Genomic DNA, 19987 nt, shown 5'->3' with positions numbered 1-19987 from the left:
AGGGGAATTTCTGGTTAAGAATAGGGATACTGTACTTTATCATAAGGTCAGTCAATGACTGGATCACTTGAGAAAGCCCAGAGAGTCTGGGGAATCTTCATCTTTTGAGATATTCAAAATCCATCCGGGCAATACCCTGAGCAACTTGAGTTAACTTTCAGTATGGTCCTGCTTTGGATAGGGGTTGAAACAGACACCTCCGAAATCCCTTGCAACCTCAATCTTTTGTGAGTTTGTGACACTTTCAGGATAAAATCAGGCTCACAATAAGCCTTCTTTGGGAAGATCTTGGTGGGGACCCGTGCACCCCAGGTCAAGTCCAACTGCATGGAGGTAAAGAGCACTTCCAAATCTCTAGCTCTGCAAATCTGGCAGCCAGCCTCAAAACAACTCATATGGCTGATGTCATTTTGCAGGGAATTTCTGTCTCCAAACATCTTAGAGAGAGAAGAAAGGAAAGAACCCCTGAAAGTAATTCTCCATAGGGACATCAATCTGAGGGGCTAGTTCATGCCACCAGCAGTCTATAACCAGGGTCTCTGCACTGAAGTAGGCCAACAGCACCTCACGTATCTGCTTAGTGTGGGCAGGCTTGGGTGCACCTGGGCAGGTCTAGCAAGGAACACTCTGCTACATGAAACGAAAGGGTCACTGCCCCATGGGAGCACAGCATGGAAGAAAGACCCTTACCATTGTTTTCAATGACTTTGGTCTGCTTCTTGTTGTTATCCTGTTGGACGCCGTGGATCTCTACTGTTACCTTAGGATCAACGATGGAGTTTTTGCTTTTGTTCACCTTGGGCAGCTGCTGACCGGAGATGATCTGTGGAGGAAACAGAGGAAGAGGTCAGGACATCATTAGAAGAGGGGGCTCCCTGGCAAACTTCCCTCTCCTTCTCCAGGAATGCAGGACCTGCTGTGACAAGCTGGTGCTGGTCTTTCAGAGCCAGTGTTGTGACATCCTTCAGGGGAAGTTGTCATGAGCCAAAGCACCTAATGAACATTGCTCCAGCCCAGCCAGCTGGCTAGGTAGGGGGCAGGCAACTTTTCTAACTGTCCCCACAGTGATCAGATGATACTTGGAAACAACAGTGGTGACTGTTGACTGCATGTCTGCCTGTATGTTTCTGTAACGACAGCGAATATTGTCATTAACCTCTCCTATTGCCGAACTTTAAACAAGTGAGTAAGTCCCTGGAGGATGAGACCCCATGCAGGACTGAAGCAGAGACCCCAGCAGTGGGAAATGAGTAGGGTTAGGATAACATTGCCCAGATGGGACAGGAGAAGGAGAAGGGACAACCTACACACCCCCCCTGAAGGTGGATGCTACTGAGACATTTTCTGATTTCTATTCTTACTTTAAGCAGAAGCTTCTTCTTTGTCCCCCATGTTCCTTCTGTGATGGATTTTGGATTGAATTTGGTTTGCTCATCCCGGAGGAATTCCGGCTTTAAGACATACCCAGAAAACCCATTGTCCTGGAACCGACCCTGGTAGACATCCATTTCTGTGCCTGCTGTCTGGAAATTTAGGGCAACTGCAACATAAATAAATAAATCCAGTCACTTTCAGATAAATCAATGGGTATCTTTTTATACTAATTCTTTTCACATGAAATTGCACTTCATGGACATAAACATCGGCTTTTCCACGCTTCAAACAGCAGTGATAAATTCTGACCCTCACAGCCTGCTACCCCTGAGGATTTCTTGCATTCAGAGATGTTAGAGACAGGAGGACCCATTACAGCCATCTCATTTGTCCTCCTGCCTTCCACAGCATCAAAAAGTGTCCTGCATTGAATTTATGTCACCTGGTTGAGCAACTGCATCTTTTAGATAAACCTATTCATTTCTATGCTGAAAGAGTTATCTCCTCCAGTGAAGCCAGCAAATCCTTCTCAGATCGTTTCTCTGGCTACTTAGCCTCATTATAAAACCTCCTTTCCAGCCCAGATATGCCTACTTTCATTTGCCATCCTGAGGGGCATTGATGCCTCTGTTGGTTAGACTAGAGAGCTCCTCACTGTCTGAAATCCTCATGTAGGAGCACAGAAGCTGTGATCAAATCATCTCTTTATTGTCTCCTGCCCAAAATAGATCAAGCCTCACTGGTGTCCTAACACCAGGCAGATTTCTTGTATTCTTTCCAATTTGCCATCATTTTTTAAAAAGCATTAATGTCAAATCTGGAAGCAGTCTCTGTGAACAGTCTCACCAATACCACATAGGGAGTGCACACGGACCCCAGCACCTCCTCAGTACTCCACTGATTTCTCAAGGGTGATGCCAACCTCTTTAGCAACTTCTAAGATAGCTCTAGGACAGATGGCAATTTATCCTGATCCTGGGTCCTACATACCCTGTAATACTGGAAGGCCAAAAGCATTTTAAGGCACTCCCCTGTTTTTCCACTTGCAAGGAAGACTTTAATAACTGCAGTATACCAGTTTTACTAGGAGCTGCAAGTACTAGAGCCTTCTGAAAAATCTTAATTTGGGTGCCCAGATACTGAATTTGGATCAGATAAGGCACGCAGGTCTGGCCTTAGAGTACCCCAAGGGACCTGATGTTGCCTGCCAGAGACTCTCCTGAGGCCAGACTCAGTGCTGGGGAGACAGGCCAATGCGTTCTACCTGTGCCCCCCACAGGGGCTGCAGGACCTAGCAAGTTCGTATGTTGCCAAGCACATCCAGCCCATGCAGGTCTACACAGCTGGGGGCCAGGAAGCCCTGCATCTGCAGCTTCTCCTGTCTGGCTGGGCCACATAGGCACAACTGGGACATCTCCAACATCCAGCATCACCAAGAGAGCCCAGCATGTCATCACCAGCCTGCCCACTTACGACTACACCAGGTTTCCTGGATGAGAGCTATAACATAATTCACTTAACAGGGTCTGGGACCCTTGTTTTCATCAAATCTCTGAGACATCAATGTACTATCAGGGGCCTCAACGCTCTGGGAGTAGGTATGATGGGCTGCTTTGACTACAGCTAACAGCTCAGGCCACGGCTTGGCCCTTATGGTTATGGCCTTGCTCTAGGGCTCAAGAGAGCTGAGTTTGATTTACATCTCTGCCAGAGATTTCAGCACACTTTTCAGTAAGTGACTGTAACTCCGGGCTCTCTCCTCCTTTGTTAAATGGCAATAATTCTGCTTCCAGTGAAATTGCAGGGATGCGCACATTAATGTGCAGGAAAGGCTCTCCTAATGGTTTTGAGGTGGGCCAGAAAATGGTCTATGAAAACTCATTGAGCATTGGCTGAAGAGCTGATCTCTCCCAGTGACCACTGAGCCTCTCTGCCTACAAATGGCTTGAGATCGCACATCTACCTCAAATGAAGACCCTCCATAGACAGCTCATGGGTGACCCCGCCAGGTTGACCCTCTCTGACCTCCCAGTTGCACCCACCGATCTGGCAGCCGACGTTCCACAAGTCGATGGGGTTGTAGTTGGAAGAATCTGTCCTCCAGCCTGCAGGGTAGATCCGGCTCAGGTGCCTGATGTTGTGATGAATAAAACTGGTTCCTACAGAAAAAAAAGAAGAAAATGACTCTTTCAGTGATGGGAGCTACTTTTATGTCTTCTTGATGCTGCTGTATATACTGCTTCTCTGCCTAGTGAGTCTGGCTGAATGTGAACTACCTGTATAAAATGCCTTTCTTTGTAACAGCCTCTATGATATGAAGTTATTCCCGCTGTTTCTCAGTGACATGCATGACCAAAAAGATCATAACCCACGTCTTTCAGGATGCCTTTTCCTTGTGCTTAACCATGACTAGCTGTCCTGTGTCACCACTAGCTGGGACAGAGGATGGCCTTTTGCCAGGGCAGAACATACGTACCAGACTCCTGGGCTAGTTTCAGAGCTTTGCTCTCCGTGAATGATGACATCTCGTAGAAAGCCCGAGGATGGCTGGGGTCCTCAAAGCCATTGAAATGGACACTTTTGCAGTAGACAACTGTGTCTGAGAGCTCCTTGGCCAGCTTCAAGGTGTCACTCTAAAAGCAGGAGAGCAAGAGGTTTGTGGGGAGTTTCTGCAGTCATACTCAAAAGTAATAATCATGTTTTGTCTAGGACCCCTGGGGCTTCTCTTCTCCACCATCTTCACATGAAAAGGATGCACACTATCAACACTCAGTGGCACCCCTTTGCAGAGAGAAGGTGGAAAAAGGGCAGGCTGCTCTTGCCATGTCCCTTGCCCTGGTTGGAGAGTGCTAATCCCTCCTCTCAGAGCATCACTGCCCCCTCAGGCCCATCCTGGCCTGTCCAATGATATCACTGATTTCCCAAGTGTTACTACCAAGAATATTTAATTTTATCTGGGCCATCCCTCCTTCTGCATTTATTTGCATGTTATTATGTGAACGAGTATTTCAGCTTGGCTATCACAACTCACAAGTGATTAGGGCTACACACACAGTAGCAACTAACCCAATCAGCCTGTATTGGTGAGCTAAGAGAGGATTTTACACAACAGATGCTTTGCTGTCCCAGCACCCTTGTTACATGATGTTCTCCAAATGGATTCTCTCTTTGTTGGTGGGATACCCTTTCTGCTGCTCTCTGCATGATCACTCGTATTTCAGCATCAATAGCTGTCTCCAGCTGCTAAACTTTACAACAGAGCCTTAGCAATGAGTTTTCCTGTCCTGGTCCCAAGCATGCAAACCCGGAAATAAGGAAAAGGGAAGGATGTTTTGGCCTCCATGGGCTTTTTTCCCTTGAACTAGGAAGCTGTCATAATGCTTTGATGCCTCCTACTACACAGCCACATTCATTGGTGCAAGGGTGAAGTGAGAACCACCAGCTCCCATCAGAGGCAAGAAAAGAAAATGTCAGACTTCAAAATTATACACATTATTGACTACAGTTCAGAGAAAGAATTAAGACTCTCAAAGAGTGAGCAAATCAGCAAGGGGAAGCATAGATCAGACCAGTTCCAGAGGCAATGTCAGCTTTGCCATCAGTGGGACTGAATGTATTTATATCACCTATGAACCTGGTCTGTAAGGGATGTGACCTTCACAATGACCTGCAGTCTGGAAAAATCAATGTCCTCACATGAGGGAGCAAAACACTGGTGTAAAGGCCAGCCTTTTCCTCCCAGAAACAGTCATCCCAATTGCTTTGGTAAGTGGCCACCCCTTCCCCATAGATCTCTAGCTCTTCCCTCCCTCCCTCCTCTGGCCAGTGAGGGTGCAGGTATGTCACAAAATGTGACTAGAAAAGCACCAGTCTCTGGTAATAAAGGAAGTCATGATGGTCCCAGACAAATAGATTTCTGGAAATCAGAGATAGATTGAACATGTGCCCTTCCACTGCTTCCATAAATGCTACATGGTCTGTCCCAGCTGCAGGGTCCTCCAGCCTCATTTTCGGAAAGAAGCCGACCTTCATGCTTGGCTGGCTCTGCAAGATCTCTATGCTTGGGACAGAGATCATTAAGCTGAGAAAGCACTAGGATCCTTAGCTCCAGCAGTTTCAACAATTCACCCTCACATATCCCCAGCTGAGTAGCTGAAACCACACTGAAAACTGTGTTAGCTGGGAACATATTAAAAGTGTATTTCAATTGCTTTTCTTTTTTCTTGTTTTTTAGGCATGGTACAAAACCCACCTAGAAAGTGGTTTCCCAGCATGAGTCATGGGATAGGCTAACAGGACAGGATTTCCTGATTCAGGACTTCAGAGCCTTCTGCAATAGGCAAAGATCTTGTTTATAGCTTTTCTGCCTCTCCAGGTCTGCCCCTTTTTGGGCCTCAGTTACTTCTTTTACTTACTTTCCCCTTCTGCTGTATCTCGGTCTTTACAGATTCATCTTCAATTTCAGCTGCTTCATCTTCATCAGAGACATCCTCAGCTTCCAGGTTGTTGTTCCCATTTGTTCCGGTGGGGTCCTCCCGCCTGCTCAGCTTCTTGCCTTTCACAAGGATCTTCCCTTTCAATTGCTGCACATGGAAAAGTGGACAAAATAGCTGGTGATTAGAAAAGGTTCTGGCCCACCCTGAAGGAGCAAGGGTATAACAGCTCCTCAGCTGCAACCAGCACCAGGGCCTTTTAGAGTTGCATCAGTCACTGGTTATTATCCACAGATACAGGTAAAAATAAGCCTTTTTCCACTGAGGCCTTGCCCTCCCTCTAGCCCGCCCCTGAGACCACAAGCCACGAGTCTGAAAACTGCATATAGCTCACTGATTCCCCTCTGATACAGAGCTGACCAACCCCTCAGCTAGACAACTTAAACTGTTGTGCTGTTAGACGCAATAAAAATACACAATTTTTTTCAAAACTGAATGTGGCTCAGCAAACAAGGCCAAGCCTGGAGGTCGGGGCTCATGGGAGCTATTCGCAGCACTGCTTCTGCCTCTCTGTGTGGCCCTGTTACTTAAGCTACCCCAGTCTCTGCAATGTATGGTTATAAACACATGCACAACTTGGGAAACAGCATGAGATCCATGCAGCGACTGAAGCAGTGCAGCCCTCTGCTCCTCTAGACATTTTAACGGGGAGAGAGGTCCATTAAGTTCTGGACAGGTGCCTCGTGCATAGCAGACATGGGATTTTAATATGTAAGGGATCTTGCAGGTGAAACCTTAGGGTGATGACAGCCTAAGGAAGAGTTCCCAGACACTTCCCAAAGATACCTCCTCTTCTGAAAAGAGCTTCTTCTGGGACTGCTACCATGGTACAACACTAGTCATAACCAGAAGCATGTGCCAACGTAACACAGCTGACAGCTGAGCTAATCCAAGGAGCACATTTCTTGTGCTGAATCAACTCTCTCCAGCCTCTTTCAAAGTCCACGTAAAACCCTCAGGTGAAGGAACACACCAACTGCACATGGTTGCTCACAGACCACCATACCACTGATGTCTCTCTTACATCTCTCTTGACCGTGGGAGGAAGGCTGAAGCCTGGAGAGGGCTGACTTTGAACACCAACAAGGCAGCAGCGATGCTGGCAGCAGGGAGCAGTACTGAGAAGGGTTACTGCCTGGGTGCAATCTCTAAGTGTGCAGGTTATGCCTTAAAATTAGGAGCACCCCTAGACCCTGCAGCTTCCAGTGAGGTCAGTGGGAGATCTGCTGCCACCTGGACGTGTTCAGTACTCCTTTGGAGGGTGTTAGTTACTCCAGAAAAATGCAATCTCGGAATTAGTCAATACAACCCCTCAATCCACGTAGCATGTTCCTTCTTTCTCAGTGACACCCTATATTTGCCTCTTCCACAACAGCAAAAGCAACAAACCCCACCATTCTCAAATGACAGGACTGTGGAAAACCAAGGATCTTTTATAAAGCAACACAGGCATTTTCAAAGAACACAATTCCCCCTTTGTGGGTGCAAGCAAATTGCATCACGTCTTTACAGAGACCAGCCCAACTCTTCATCACCCGGCTAAGCTGTGGATGAAGCTTGGTTTGAGCTGAAATTTGACACTGGCACCCGATGCAGCAGCCAGGAGCGTTTTTCTTCAGCTACCACAAATGATCTGTTTACACTGGGGCATTTTCCCTGTCACTCAAAAGCTACACAAAGGCAGCTGAAGGAGTGTACCAGTTACTGGGAATAACAGGCCCAAAGGAGCAGTCAGAGCACAGCAGTATCCTCCTCCCCATCCTCAGACCGTCCCCCATCCTCCCAGCCCCTCAGCCTTCTTCCAGGCAGAGCTGTGACCTGCTTCTTCACACCCATAGCTGGGACATGAATCGGCTCATCTTCAGAGTCTCACTTCAGTCTGCTGCTCACATGGCTCTGCCCACCCTCCTGCCTCAACATCCAGCTCTTCACTGTTCTTCCACAACCCTCACTGGCAGCAGGTGAAATCCAGTTCTGTGTGAGTTTTTAGACTCCGGTTGACACTTTGAATGGACAAGCCTGGAGGGATTGCACTGGGGACAGTGAGGAGGGGCTCATAGAAGCCCCTCTTGTCCTTCACTGGCTGCAGATAGCAACCTGCTATATAACATATTATCTGCCTCTGCTTTCTAACGTCCCATAAGAAACGTTACCGCCTCATCTCACGGCTCAACAGTAGAGAACCAGGGATAAGGGATTTGGAGCAGATTGCTTGATTCTTAATTACCAGTAGGGCTACTAACCCTTTTTAAGATTCTCCAGTTCAGGACAGCCTGTCCAGCAACTGGGAGGTGTTATTTCTGGCACAAACCCATCCTACATGGCTGAATATCATCAGCAGTGAAGTCAGAGCAACATGGCCTCCACCTTGTCTCTTCATCACACCCCATAGCAAGGCTGCCAGCAGTGGGTCCTCGGTGCCGCTGTTATCCTGTCTAGACTGTGGTTACTCTGGGAAACCTTGGATATGCTGCAGATGCTCCCCATGGGCACAGGGACACTGGTCAGCCCGGACTGTGTTGTACAAGACTCTCCATAGGGCAATTATGGTGGTCCCCTTTGGCCTTGAAATCTACAAGGCTGGCTCCCTTCTGGAGTCCTGTTGCATTGCAGAGGTTTAGTATCTCCCTATGCAGGTAACTTCCATTGTGCCTACAAGGGAGAGAAGCCCATGTGCCGCCTAACTCCACGGGAGATGCATTAGCTTATTGGTCCACAATGAGGGGTGAGAGTCACCCCAAAACAAGAGCATTTTCATCTCCATTTCCTGCAGAAGGTGCTATTCTATTGTAGCATTGCACTGAATCCACCCTGCAGAAGCTGCCAGTCCCAAACACTGTCTTTCTTCATTTAATATGGGTGCTAGGAAGCAAAGCCCTAAATTTGAGTGCTTATCTTCTTTAACAAGGTTTTAAATAAGCTGATACACACAGACAAAAACACACAAATGCACTTGTTCCATCTCTCTTGGTTCCCCTTCATGTGATATTAAGTATTTCTAGCCTGAGGCGAAAGACACTCAGCTCATCAGTTCAGCTCTGTTGAGCAGATCCCTTGTCTTAGGAAGAAGCATTAGCTGAAACACTCAATAAATATTCTCCAAGTAGACCATAAAGCTATTCCAACAGCCTGTGGCAAGCCCAAGGCTGAATACAAGTTAAGAAAAGGCTACAAGGACACTGGACTACTGAGCACATATAGTGGAGTGGCTGCTGGAATACATGCAACTCTTTCCCTTCCTCACGTGCCCTGTAAATGGCATTGCCTTAGTTCTCCACAAGTGGAGCTCCCCTGCTTTCCCACCTTTTCCACTGCATGCTGAACAAGCTCAGCTCTGCAAATGAAATAGTTCTGACACAGGGCTTTTCTTCCTTTGGGAGTCTGTGAATTGGGACACGGCAACCATCTTAAATGAAAGCACTGTTGATTTTATCAGAAGGAGCAAAGCTGCAAAGAGCAGAGGATTTTAAAAGATCTGCATACACGTGTTTATCTTACCTGAAACTTTTCTGCCCCTAATAGCAACCTGAAAGCCATGGCAAGGTCTGATTTCCAGTTTTCATCTCAGTGAGAGTGGAAGATTTGTAAAGCAATCCACCTCATCAAACTTTCTCTGCCTTCGACACCTCCTTTAGAGTCAACAGAGAGAACTAAACACTCCCAGGGTGTGATTCTTCTTGTCTATTTAGACAAACACTTACAAGGGGGTGGACCACACCTCCAACTCCCCTGACCGTATTAATTATTTCTCAAATGGACCCCTAAGTGAAGTGGTCATGTACATGGATATAGAGGGTCTGAGCACTGCCACCTTACATCCCGCTCTCAGGTTGAAGATATCCATCTCCCCAGATTTCTGAGAATCTGTGAGGAATAACGTGTTCACATTCATGAGGAGATGTGCAGACCAGCTGCACTAATTGATATCACATCTCCATCTGTATATGGCTTTCAGCCTAGTTGTAAACTGAAGTGTTGCAGAGTTTAGCAATGAGTGGCACCAGAGGACGAAGAGAGTCTCCAGAAAAGGGGAAGAAACACATTATCAAAGGAGGTTTTGAAGGATTTGAGGGAAACTCAGCTCAACAACTTCAGCCAAGAAGATGCACTGCAGACAAGACTGACACAAGCTGGGCTAACGTTGGAGAAACACACAGATGTGCAGTTAGGCATAAGGCAGAAGGACTTGAAGCCACATTCACACTAAGTATATGGAGCAAAAGTAATCCTCCTGGGCAGACGGTTCCTGGGGTCCACTGCTGACTTAAGAGACCTTTGACTGAACCTGGTCTGGACTTAGCTGAGCCAAATCTAGAGGTGTTTGCTGCCTTGCCGTGAGCACGTGGCAGAGCACGTCAGCCACCCTGCTATTCAGATCAGTTGTGCTGAGCCCTGCATTGCCGCTGCTATACTCGAAGTGGTTCCTGAGCTGCATGGCTCAAAGTGATTGAATGGGGGCACTGGACACAGCAATGGGTGTGACTGATGGGACAGCCGGTGGGACAGTGTGGGATGGCAGAGGCCCCTGCCACTGCACTGGGCCTCCCAACTCGGGGGGCTCATGTTCCTGAGGGTCACCCACCAAGACAGGTCTGTTAAGCCCAAAGCCACTGTCGTTGTAAACAAGGAAGTCCAGGAACAGAGTTGGAGGGGTTTCAGATATGCCTAATAGGCTGAATAGTTGCATGCAATGTTGGCAGCTGTTTTAGTCTCATTCCAGGGCTGGGGTTTTGCAGCATTTCTAGCTGGGATGCAGGGACAGGGGGAAGGAGCCCTGGCAGACCCCTGTACAGATCAGAGATGGGGCAGAAAGGCCTGTAACAAGCAATCAGCAGCAGAGACTGGATCAGCTCTTCCCTACAACCCTGGCACTGCCTGAAGCTTTTATGTGGCTTTTGGCCTTTCAACCTACAGGCCTTTAATTTACTATTGGGACCCAAAGACAGCAGCTTGAGGGAGATATTTAGATGCTCTGTGTAGCCCAACACTGTTCCTGAATGGAGCCTAATAAATCAGATGCCTGCCCAGGGCTGAGGTATTAGCATGATCATTAGCATGAATTCAAACTGTGTCGATCTTCCTTTAATTACTGACATTTCCCTGCTAACACAGTCTGCAGCAATGCTTCGCCTGGTTTTATTTACAGCCTTTCAGCCCTCTTCCCAGTGACAGATCCTACCCTTTTTCTAATATAAAAAACACTACATTGTCCCGGGCTTCCCCATGTCAGCTTCACAAGGAATTGGATAATCCAAGGGGTTTCTGGTTTGGTTTTCTTTTCTTTAATGTTTCAGCTTCAATGAATTTTCCACCAAAAAAATCAGCAGTTCAGCCCTTTGTACTCTCCTAGTTCACGTAGCAGGAAGGCAGAGGAAAAGTACCACAGAGAAAAGGATAGGTTTTGCTACATTGGCAATTTTTCTCCCTTTAAACTAAATAGATCAGTCCCTCCAATGGAGCATATCAATCAGCCCAAATCCATTCACTAAGGTAGATCTGGGCTGTTTTGTTCCAGCTGGGGCCATGTGTCCATCTGGGCAGGATGTTAGCAGGAGGTTAGATGAGCACAGGAATGGGAAAACCATCTTTGGGAAGCTGGGGTCATTCCCTTACACACACATCACACATTTCTTTCCCTGGTGTTTCTTCTTTCTTTCTTCTTATAATTCCCCTGGTCACAAGGCAGTGTTTTGAAAAGCCATCAGCAGCTTTCCTGATCCTGCACTGGGGATAAATAGCAAGCCAGGAGGTGACACTGAAGACTTTGATTTTTTCCAACTCAGTAACAGCCTGCAGAGACCTGCCTCCATGCTGGGTGTATCCTCACCCTGGGAGAGTCACTTCTTAAATGGAGGCACCTTGTCTGTGCCAGTGCAAAGGTCCTGCTGAAGCAGCAGCATTAAAAATTATTACTCATCCTAATTTATTGCACTAGTGTCTAGGGACCAACCCAGATCAGCTTCCCTCTGTGCTAGGCATTTTATCAAGCGAGGCATGACACTCCCAAACGAAAGGGGAAAGTCAGAAAGGGAAAAGAGAAAAAGGGAGAGGGAGAACAAATGTAGAAGATATTTTGGGTGGATCATTTTCCTCTCCTTTCTCCCCTGCTGACTGCCAGCTTTATCCCACCCACAAACTCCTTCCAGCTCTGGCTAGGCATACTCATCCAATTTTTGGCAAATGATTTCTTTAGCAAAGAAATGCAGTTTGAAGGGAACTGCAGCTATCCACACAGAACTCTGTTTCTGCAAAGTGCTTAAGAGAAAAGAAAGAAAAACTCAAACCCAAAGGGTGGAAACAGATGAATGTTCCATTTTGGCTTCTGTTTTAGAAACAATTTTTTTTTCATACCAAGATTCCATTTCCAATTTTTTCTAATTGTCAGCTAATGATTTCATAGTTGTGATCCGCTGTTGAGGACTGTATATGTCCTTCCCCCTGCAGGGTCCAAGCTCAGCTCCCAGCTTCACGGCTGCCCTGATTCATGGGAATCAAAGGGGCATCTCTATGCAGCCACCTGCCTCCCTTTGTCCTCCATAGACATCTCCATTCCCACCACCCCAGGCCATTCTCAGTGGGAGGACACTTCATGCTTGATACAGTTTTAGGCTACCTGTACTGGTTTTCCCCTTGAGTTTTGAGGGGCAAACAATCACAGTTGTCCTTCCAGCCCTCATCACTTCCTAATCAGCAATCTGGATTCCACAGTAGAGCACCAAGGCATTAAAGGAGGAGGGGAGCGTATGTTACATCCCTCAGCACAGGGCAAAACATCTCACCTACCATGAAATTAGGCAGTGTCCAGTCTCACTGGATTAAAAACACAGAGACACCTTGTAGTCACTCCTTGTGGTGCTAATCTTTCCTGCATGTGCAGCAACCTAACAGTGCTTCAGAGGATTAGCCTGAAGAAGGTCATATTCAGCTTTGGGGTGTGGGGGGCAGATACAAGACAGACCCTCAGCATTCAGCTCATCTGGGACAAGCCAGAAAAGCAACCTCCTCATGGGATGAAGGACATTCCCTGGCCTTGGTAAATGGAGGGATGTCTCCTCTGAGACCTTAGACAAAACAAGGAGCAATGGGGCATTTTGTGCTTGATGTGCACAGGCTACTTCTAGATACTCCTATTTCTCATTCCACCTGTCGTGGTTTAACCCCAGCCAGCAACTAAGCATGACTCACTCACTGCCCCCCCCCACCCAGTGGGATGGGGGAGAAAATCAGGAAAAGAAGTAAAACTCATGGGTTGAGATAAGAACAGTTAAATAGAACAGAAAAGAAGAAACTAATAATGATAATGTTAACACTAATAAAGTGACAACAGTAATAATAAAAGGATTGGAATGTACAAATGATGCGCAGTGCAATTGCTCACCACCCGCTGATCGACGCCCAGTAAGTCCCTGAGCGGTGATCCCCCCCGCCCCCCACTCCCCCCAGTTTATATACTGGGCATGACATCACATGGTCTGGAATACCCCTCTGACCAGTTTGGGTCAGCTGCCCTGGCTGTGTCCCCTCCCAACTTCTTGTGTCCCTCCAGCTTTCTCGCTGGCTGGGCATCAGAAGCTGAAAAATCCTTGACTTTAGACTAAACATTACTTAGCAACAACTGAAAACATCAGCATTATCAACATTCTTCCCACACCTGACTCAAAAACATAGCACTGTACCAGCTACTAGGAAGACAATTAACTCTATCCCAGCTGAAACCAGGACACACCATTGCCCACAGACAATTTCTGTTCCTCAGTAAGTGCAGCTCCCACCAGTCCTCAAGACTATTGTCCACGACTTGGCACCCAGCAAGAAGATAGACCTCTCCCTTGTCCTACCCTCAGAAGGCAGAAAGTGCTAGAGTGGCCTTGCTTACCTCTGGGGAGGGGAACTGGGATTTGTTTCCATCAACTGGGGCAACCAAGAGCATGTCCTGCAGGATCGTCGTCATGTGCTGAGCCATGACCTTCTGCTGGTCAACGCTGCAGTGGTTCTCCAGGGAGATGATGACAGGGTATGGCGAGGTCTAGAACAAGAGAGCAACATACATCGTCAGTGAATTCTGCAATTTTGCCAGTCTATAGCAATTGATATAAACCTCAGTGCTGTTTTCTCTGGAAACGAGTGTATCAACAATAGGGTCTAGTATTCTGCTAAAATGAGCATTTGTTAAAAAAGGACAAATTTAACTGTGCAGTAGCTACTCAGATCTCTGCTGATGCCTTCTAGAAATGATGATCCAATGGACAGGGCACCAGGCTGGGTCAGGATGCCTCCCACAGACTTGCTGGGGCACTTTGCTGAGGCTCCCTGTGCCTCCATTCTCCACTTGCACTGTGGGTCAGAGCACTTTCCTACCTCACAGGAAGGACTGGGAAGGGAGGCTTTGAAATCACTGTGTTTGCTCAAGTCCTTAGGTGGCATGAATCCTTCCTCCATTCATGCACAGGCCTGATCTGGTTCCCTGTGCGCCCCCCCCGGTCATTTTGTGTGCTGAAGGCATTGGCATTGTCACTGCTTTATAGGCCCAAAGGAAACTTGGTACTAGCTCTCAAGTGCACTGAAGGAAAATAGCAGAAAGTCCAGTGAGCCTGAACAGACCCGAGGTTTTTTAAAGGCTGCTGGCCCAGCACTGCCATACAAGAATCCAGACCTGCTCATTCCATTTAAAGCAGAATAGCAGTCCTTCGCATCAGTCCCTCCAAAATACATGCACGTGAGTTCCTCTGAACTAGGAACAGACCCTGAGACATCAAAGCCACACAAACCATGGGCTTGTTTGTATTTCCCACCAGGTGTGCTCAAGATATTGGGCATTATTTTCATGTAGTGGGGTCCAGGATGCAGCTGTGCTGGTATAGATTCAAACTCATCCTCAGATAGTGCTCTGCCCATCCAGCAACTCCCAGGAATGGATCTCTGCAGAAAGCAGAACATGTATGCCCAGACAGAAGGACACATCTTGTACCCATGAGAAATGCTAAGGTGAAGTCTTCATTGTTTATGCTCTCTGCTGGGAGGGCACAGACCTACTATCAGTATTGGATTGTGCAATATGAGAAATCTCAGAGGGTCCCTTGTCCTTACTTTGAAAGCATAGTTCTTGATGGCCTTAATAACATCACTGAAGAGGATCTTGGAGGTGAGAGTGTAGCCATGATAAATGATGGGCTCTGAGTTAGGGCCATCCCAGCAATCCAGTTCCACACAGCGGCAGCCTTTGGTGAGGGCTCTGGAAACAAAGAAGGGACCTGGTTGGGTTCTAATCCTTCTGCTCCATCTCAAAATGAGGGTGGATCAGGCACAGGTATTTGCCTGTGAAGGCTGATGGGAAGTTTAGGGTGCAAGGGAGAAAAGAGGAGCTTGGAAAAATGGGAAAGCAGATGGAGAAAGGATGGGATCAGGAGAGCTCGGGGTCAGCAAAGAGAGCTCAAGGTTGAGCAAGGGAAACACAGTGGGATCTGAGAAAGGAGGCAGTGAAAGTCCAAGGTAAGAATTATCCAAAGAAAAAGACATAGTGAGTGCCAGATGAGAAAGGACACTCATGACTGTGCCCCAAGTCTTTTCCCAAAGATGGTGAAGAGAAAATCAAGAGTGGCTGCATTAGAAGAAAGACAGTAAGACAGTCAGCCTTAGAAGCTAGGTCACAAAGCCTGGATGATGTGACTTCTTCATCTAGATCTGATAAGACATGAGAGATGAATCCTCAGAGCTGTCAGGGAGACAGCTGTGGGAACTCCAGCATAGCTGGGGAGACCAGTGAGGGCCAGTTTCCCAAACTGAGTCTACAGACTGAATTTCCACTTGAAACTCCTGCCTCTATATATCCACATTCTCATTTTAATTTACTTTCAAATGTAGGTTCCCCCTGTACAAACTTATCTGTCTAGGAGGTGATCTTGTCTCTCTTACAGTAACTCCCTATACATTTCAGATAACACAACTCCTTTAACTCATTGCAATAAGAATCATGGGATTATTTTTTTTTAACTACCAAAACATTCTGCAAGAGACATTCGAACAGCTACTGAAAAGCAACTTGTGCCAGATTTCACTCTCTAGTCTTTTGAGATTGTGACTCTAGACAGCCACTGTTCACTGAGGATCAGATAAGTAATAAACAAAGACAGAATTGCAGTCATTGGCTTGCTTATAAGGAAACACTGTCTCACTTGAAAAAAGTACAGGTCATAGCAGAAGTAATGTAAGGTGGTTGTGCAAGTTAGTAAAGGCCACTGCAAACATCTGGCCATGAGACATCAGACAGCAGTCATTGTTAAAGGCAGAAGTAGGCAATACCTAATGTTCTGTCCAGGGACGCTGTGGGATTATCTGAGCTGCTAAAGAGGGACCAGACATAAGTGTCCTGATCACCCGCACTGCTTCATTAGCTCACGTCCCACCTCTTTTTTTGGACCGCTCCAACTAGGTCTCTCCAAAATAAACCCCAGCATGGTTCTAGGGATAGTCCATGCCAGGGGCTACTCCCAAAAGGCAGTACAGATCATAAACTTCACAACAGTATGCATCATTTTGGCTCCTTCCAGTCCCCACACAGTCCTGCAGCTCTGTCCCAGAAATCTTTGCACCTTATAAGCTCCTTGCACTCTCTCATGCCATATTCTGGGGAATGCAACGTATCCCCTCAGCATCATGCTTTGAAAACACCATGCTAGAGGGCTGCAATCCAGCCTCTACATGATTGCAGATATTTTAAACTACTCCCAAATGTGGTAATTACACATCTTACAGTCAGGTGGACACCACATGGGGCCCAGCAGAAACCCAGGTCAAAGTGCTATGAAAAGTGGGGCATGGCCAGCCTGGTTTAGGAACAGCTCACCCTGATGTGAACATGGGCCAGTCCACATTACCTGGTCTCGGGGCAGGAGATTGCTTCTTGGTCCTCTTGCATCTAGTGGTATAGATGCACCCTATGTCTTCTATAAGAAAGAGGTCAACCTCTCACACATAAATACACACACATTCATTACCTGATATAGGCTTCTGTGCTGCTTGGACCTGTGAGCTGGTCTTCCATAAGATACGTGTTGTGTGAGGATGACACCAAGTAGTGACTGAGAGGTTGAGTCATGTCCTGGTAAACTTTACGGTGGGAGGAGTTGAATATATTTCCATCATCGGACAGCAGGTACATCAGGAAACCGTCTTTGGTCATGGCATTACCCCTCTTGGCTACCAGATAAATAGACAGAAACCCCATACTGAAAATCTGACACCACCAGGTTGTGCCATCAATCATCTTCACCATGATGCCTGCTGCTCTCCAGAGGATCTCAAAGGCAAAACATGGTCCCTAGGCATTCAGCTAATTAAGTAAAGATATTGATGCTGTTCAGACAATGACAGCTTCATCTGCCTGAAAATGCTTTTAAAACCCCTTCACAAGCATGGCTTTTTATGGCACTTACTGTCCTTGATAACACCTTAAAAGTGTCAAAGACAGCCCTTACCTCACCTGTCTCTAGAGATCTACAGTATAAAAATCTCCATTTGAGCATTTCAAGCTTCCTTCATGCCAACACAGAGAACTTGTCAGATGTCTAAACATAGCCAGATAAATCCTGTCTAGATTATCCAATGAATACATGATTTGCAAAGAATAAATGCAAAATTACCCAACTTTGGGGAGAAATTGAGATCTCTCTATATTGAGGGACTGAGCTAGATCTCAGTCTAATCCCCAAGTCTGACATCTGCAAAGCACTGTTTCTCTCCTGAAGGTATACCAGGATAGTGTAAAAACAGCCTATGATCCTGTGTCCGTTTCTTGAACATGTCCTTCAAGGTGCTCCAGACTGGAGATTCACTTAATTTCTGAGCAGAAAGAGTTCTGTGATTGCTCTCCTAAACAGCTGTCACCTTCTCGGCCCTCTACTCATACATAGATCTCATCACCCGATGGCTTTTTTCAAACATCTGCCTCCATTCCTGCTTCTGGAGAACAGAAATATTGCTACATTCTTAACCTTGCACAGCCATGTGAGGTCTTGGCATTTGAATAAGCCGTCAGAACCTTTCCCTCAGGAATTTCACCACCCTCTAGCCAACTCTATATAAACCCCTCTCCAACTGCTCAGCGTACCCAAGCCAAAATTGAAGGGAACTATTTCCCAGGCTCTCCTGTACCCTCCTTTCCTAGTGCTGCTAATGTTCCTCTAGAAGACTGGTGTTTTAGAAGCAGCTGCGAAGAGAAAATTACACACATGGCTGCAGAAGAAAGCAGCAGCAAAGCAATTCATAGTTCATCAAGAAAGCAAGATTTTGAACCACACCAGCCAGGGTTTCCAACCTACCTCTTTCATTTGGCTCATATCTCTGAATTAAGGCAGGGGCAGCAACAACAGCGTCTTCTTCTTGCTGTGTCTCATAGAGGAACCTCACCAGGTTCTGGCAGGACATGAACCCTTCTGCATCTGAGTATTTTTGGAAGATCTTGTCTATTTCCTTCCTCTCTGTCAGTATCTTGTAAAACTCCTCTATCTCATCATCCTCCAGAGCCTCTGTTTTGGACTTGTCACAGTGCTGTAAACGTAGAGGGGAGAAGGAGTGAAAACCTTCTTTCCTTCTGGCATATGCCAGCCGTAATCTGCACCAGGGCTACACAACGCAGAACACAAAATAATTGGAAATGGTTACTGGCCAGTGAATGAGAAGCACTTGGTCCATGACAATGGTTCTCATTGACAAGGCCAACAGTCATATAACAGTTACAATTATTATTATTTACTCATATTATCAGTGTGCCAAAAAGCATCGGGCGTGGCCTTGAGCTTCACTGCACTGTGCGAACCATAAGTTAGAAGGACAGCTCAAGACAATCTAAGTACAAATCAAGGCTCAAAAGAAATGTAACTCTTGATCTCAAGTGGTGGAGGAATATAGGGAAACAATTAACTCAATGCATCTTAAACTGCTGATAAAGACCATGGCCTAAAATCCAGTAAGTAAAGTGAAAAGGCCCTTCCCCTTGACCTTAATGGGTCTGAGCCCAGGCCTCAAGAGACTGTCAAGGCTAGTAGTAGGGCTGGTTGCAAAGACAGCATCAAAACCAACTTTAAAAAAATCCTGCTAAACATGTGCACATTTAGGTATGAAAAAATCCCTCTTTCCATGGAAATTTTCCATTCTCATCCAAAACCCACCAAGTAACAATTTCAAATCAGATATCAGCTTCTCAAGGAGCTGTAATTCAAATTCTTCATGCCCCCATGTTCCTCTGTGGTTTGAACTTCTCTACTAGATAGCAGGTCTGACAGATCACCACAGTCAAGGACTTGTTTGACTGTGAAAGATTAGGAGTTTAAGATATGCAAGTTAGTGTCTCCATGAAGGACAACAGCTATTCCAACATCAAATATTTCCAGTTTATTTAAAATATTCCTGGGTTCAATTTTTCATGAGAAATTACAATTTTTCTGTGGCAAATCCTGATACTAATTTTGTGGTTTGTTCCTAGCAGAATTCTTCATGGAGAGGTGAACAACTCTTTTTCAGTCATCTCTGGGATGTAAACCTCTGCATTAAATGTGGGCTGAGCAAAACAAGCTGCAATGGAAAGCAAGAGCCTATCTCAGAGGAATCACTTACGGCAGGGAGCATTATACCACTTCCAAGTGTTTTTCCCTGCAAATTTCAGCCATCAACCCACTTCTAGTTAATGCCTTGTTATTATGATGATTGCCTCTTTCTCAATATCTAAAGCAAGCAAATAGACCCTTAACAGTGGTGTCCTAACCTCATACAGCCCACTCACATCTTATATTTCAGGTAAGTCTGACAAATGTCATTTTTGGCATGGATGTCAAAACCCCTGCAGGACATGGCTTGCCTTACTTAGCCTTTGGCCTAAAACCTTCTCTTCTTCAGGCCTGAACTTGGAACAGAAAGTGTGCTCCAGGCCACTCAGAGGAGGTTATGGTGCATTACATTTCACCCTTGCTATGGACAAGTTGCTATCAGTTACTATGGCTTAGCCTACAGACGGTAACTTGTCAAATCAGAGGAATTAAATTGCTTTCCATCTTCAATTTCTTATGACAGATAGAGTATTGTCCTGGGATTTATGATCAAAATGCATGTCTCAGTTTAACCAGTCA

General features: G+C 46.3%; 1 protein-coding gene across 2 annotated transcripts in view; it reads right to left on the bottom strand.

Moving 5' to 3' along the window:
• PLCD1 (phospholipase C delta 1) overlaps positions 1–19987 on the bottom strand; it is a 57396-nt gene that overhangs the window by 4153 nt on the left and 33256 nt on the right. For both annotated transcript variants that reach the window (XM_052807784.1, XM_052807777.1), the window contains exons 5-13: positions 18185–18413; positions 16862–17063; positions 14955–15099; positions 13744–13893; positions 5790–5957; positions 3851–4007; positions 3417–3533; positions 1362–1540; positions 691–823 (exon numbers count right to left, since the gene is read on the bottom strand). In XM_052807784.1, coding sequence (XP_052663744.1) covers positions 691–823; positions 1362–1540; positions 3417–3533; positions 3851–4007; positions 5790–5957; positions 13744–13893; positions 14955–15099; positions 16862–17063; positions 18185–18413 — 1480 coding nt within the window. The remainder of the gene's footprint in view (positions 1–690; positions 824–1361; positions 1541–3416; positions 3534–3850; positions 4008–5789; positions 5958–13743; positions 13894–14954; positions 15100–16861; positions 17064–18184; positions 18414–19987) is intronic.

This window comes from Harpia harpyja, chromosome 1, assembly GCF_026419915.1.
Source record: "Harpia harpyja isolate bHarHar1 chromosome 1, bHarHar1 primary haplotype, whole genome shotgun sequence".
NCBI lineage: Eukaryota > Metazoa > Chordata > Aves > Accipitriformes > Accipitridae > Harpia > Harpia harpyja.
This window is presented reverse-complemented; position numbering and strand designations above follow the sequence as displayed.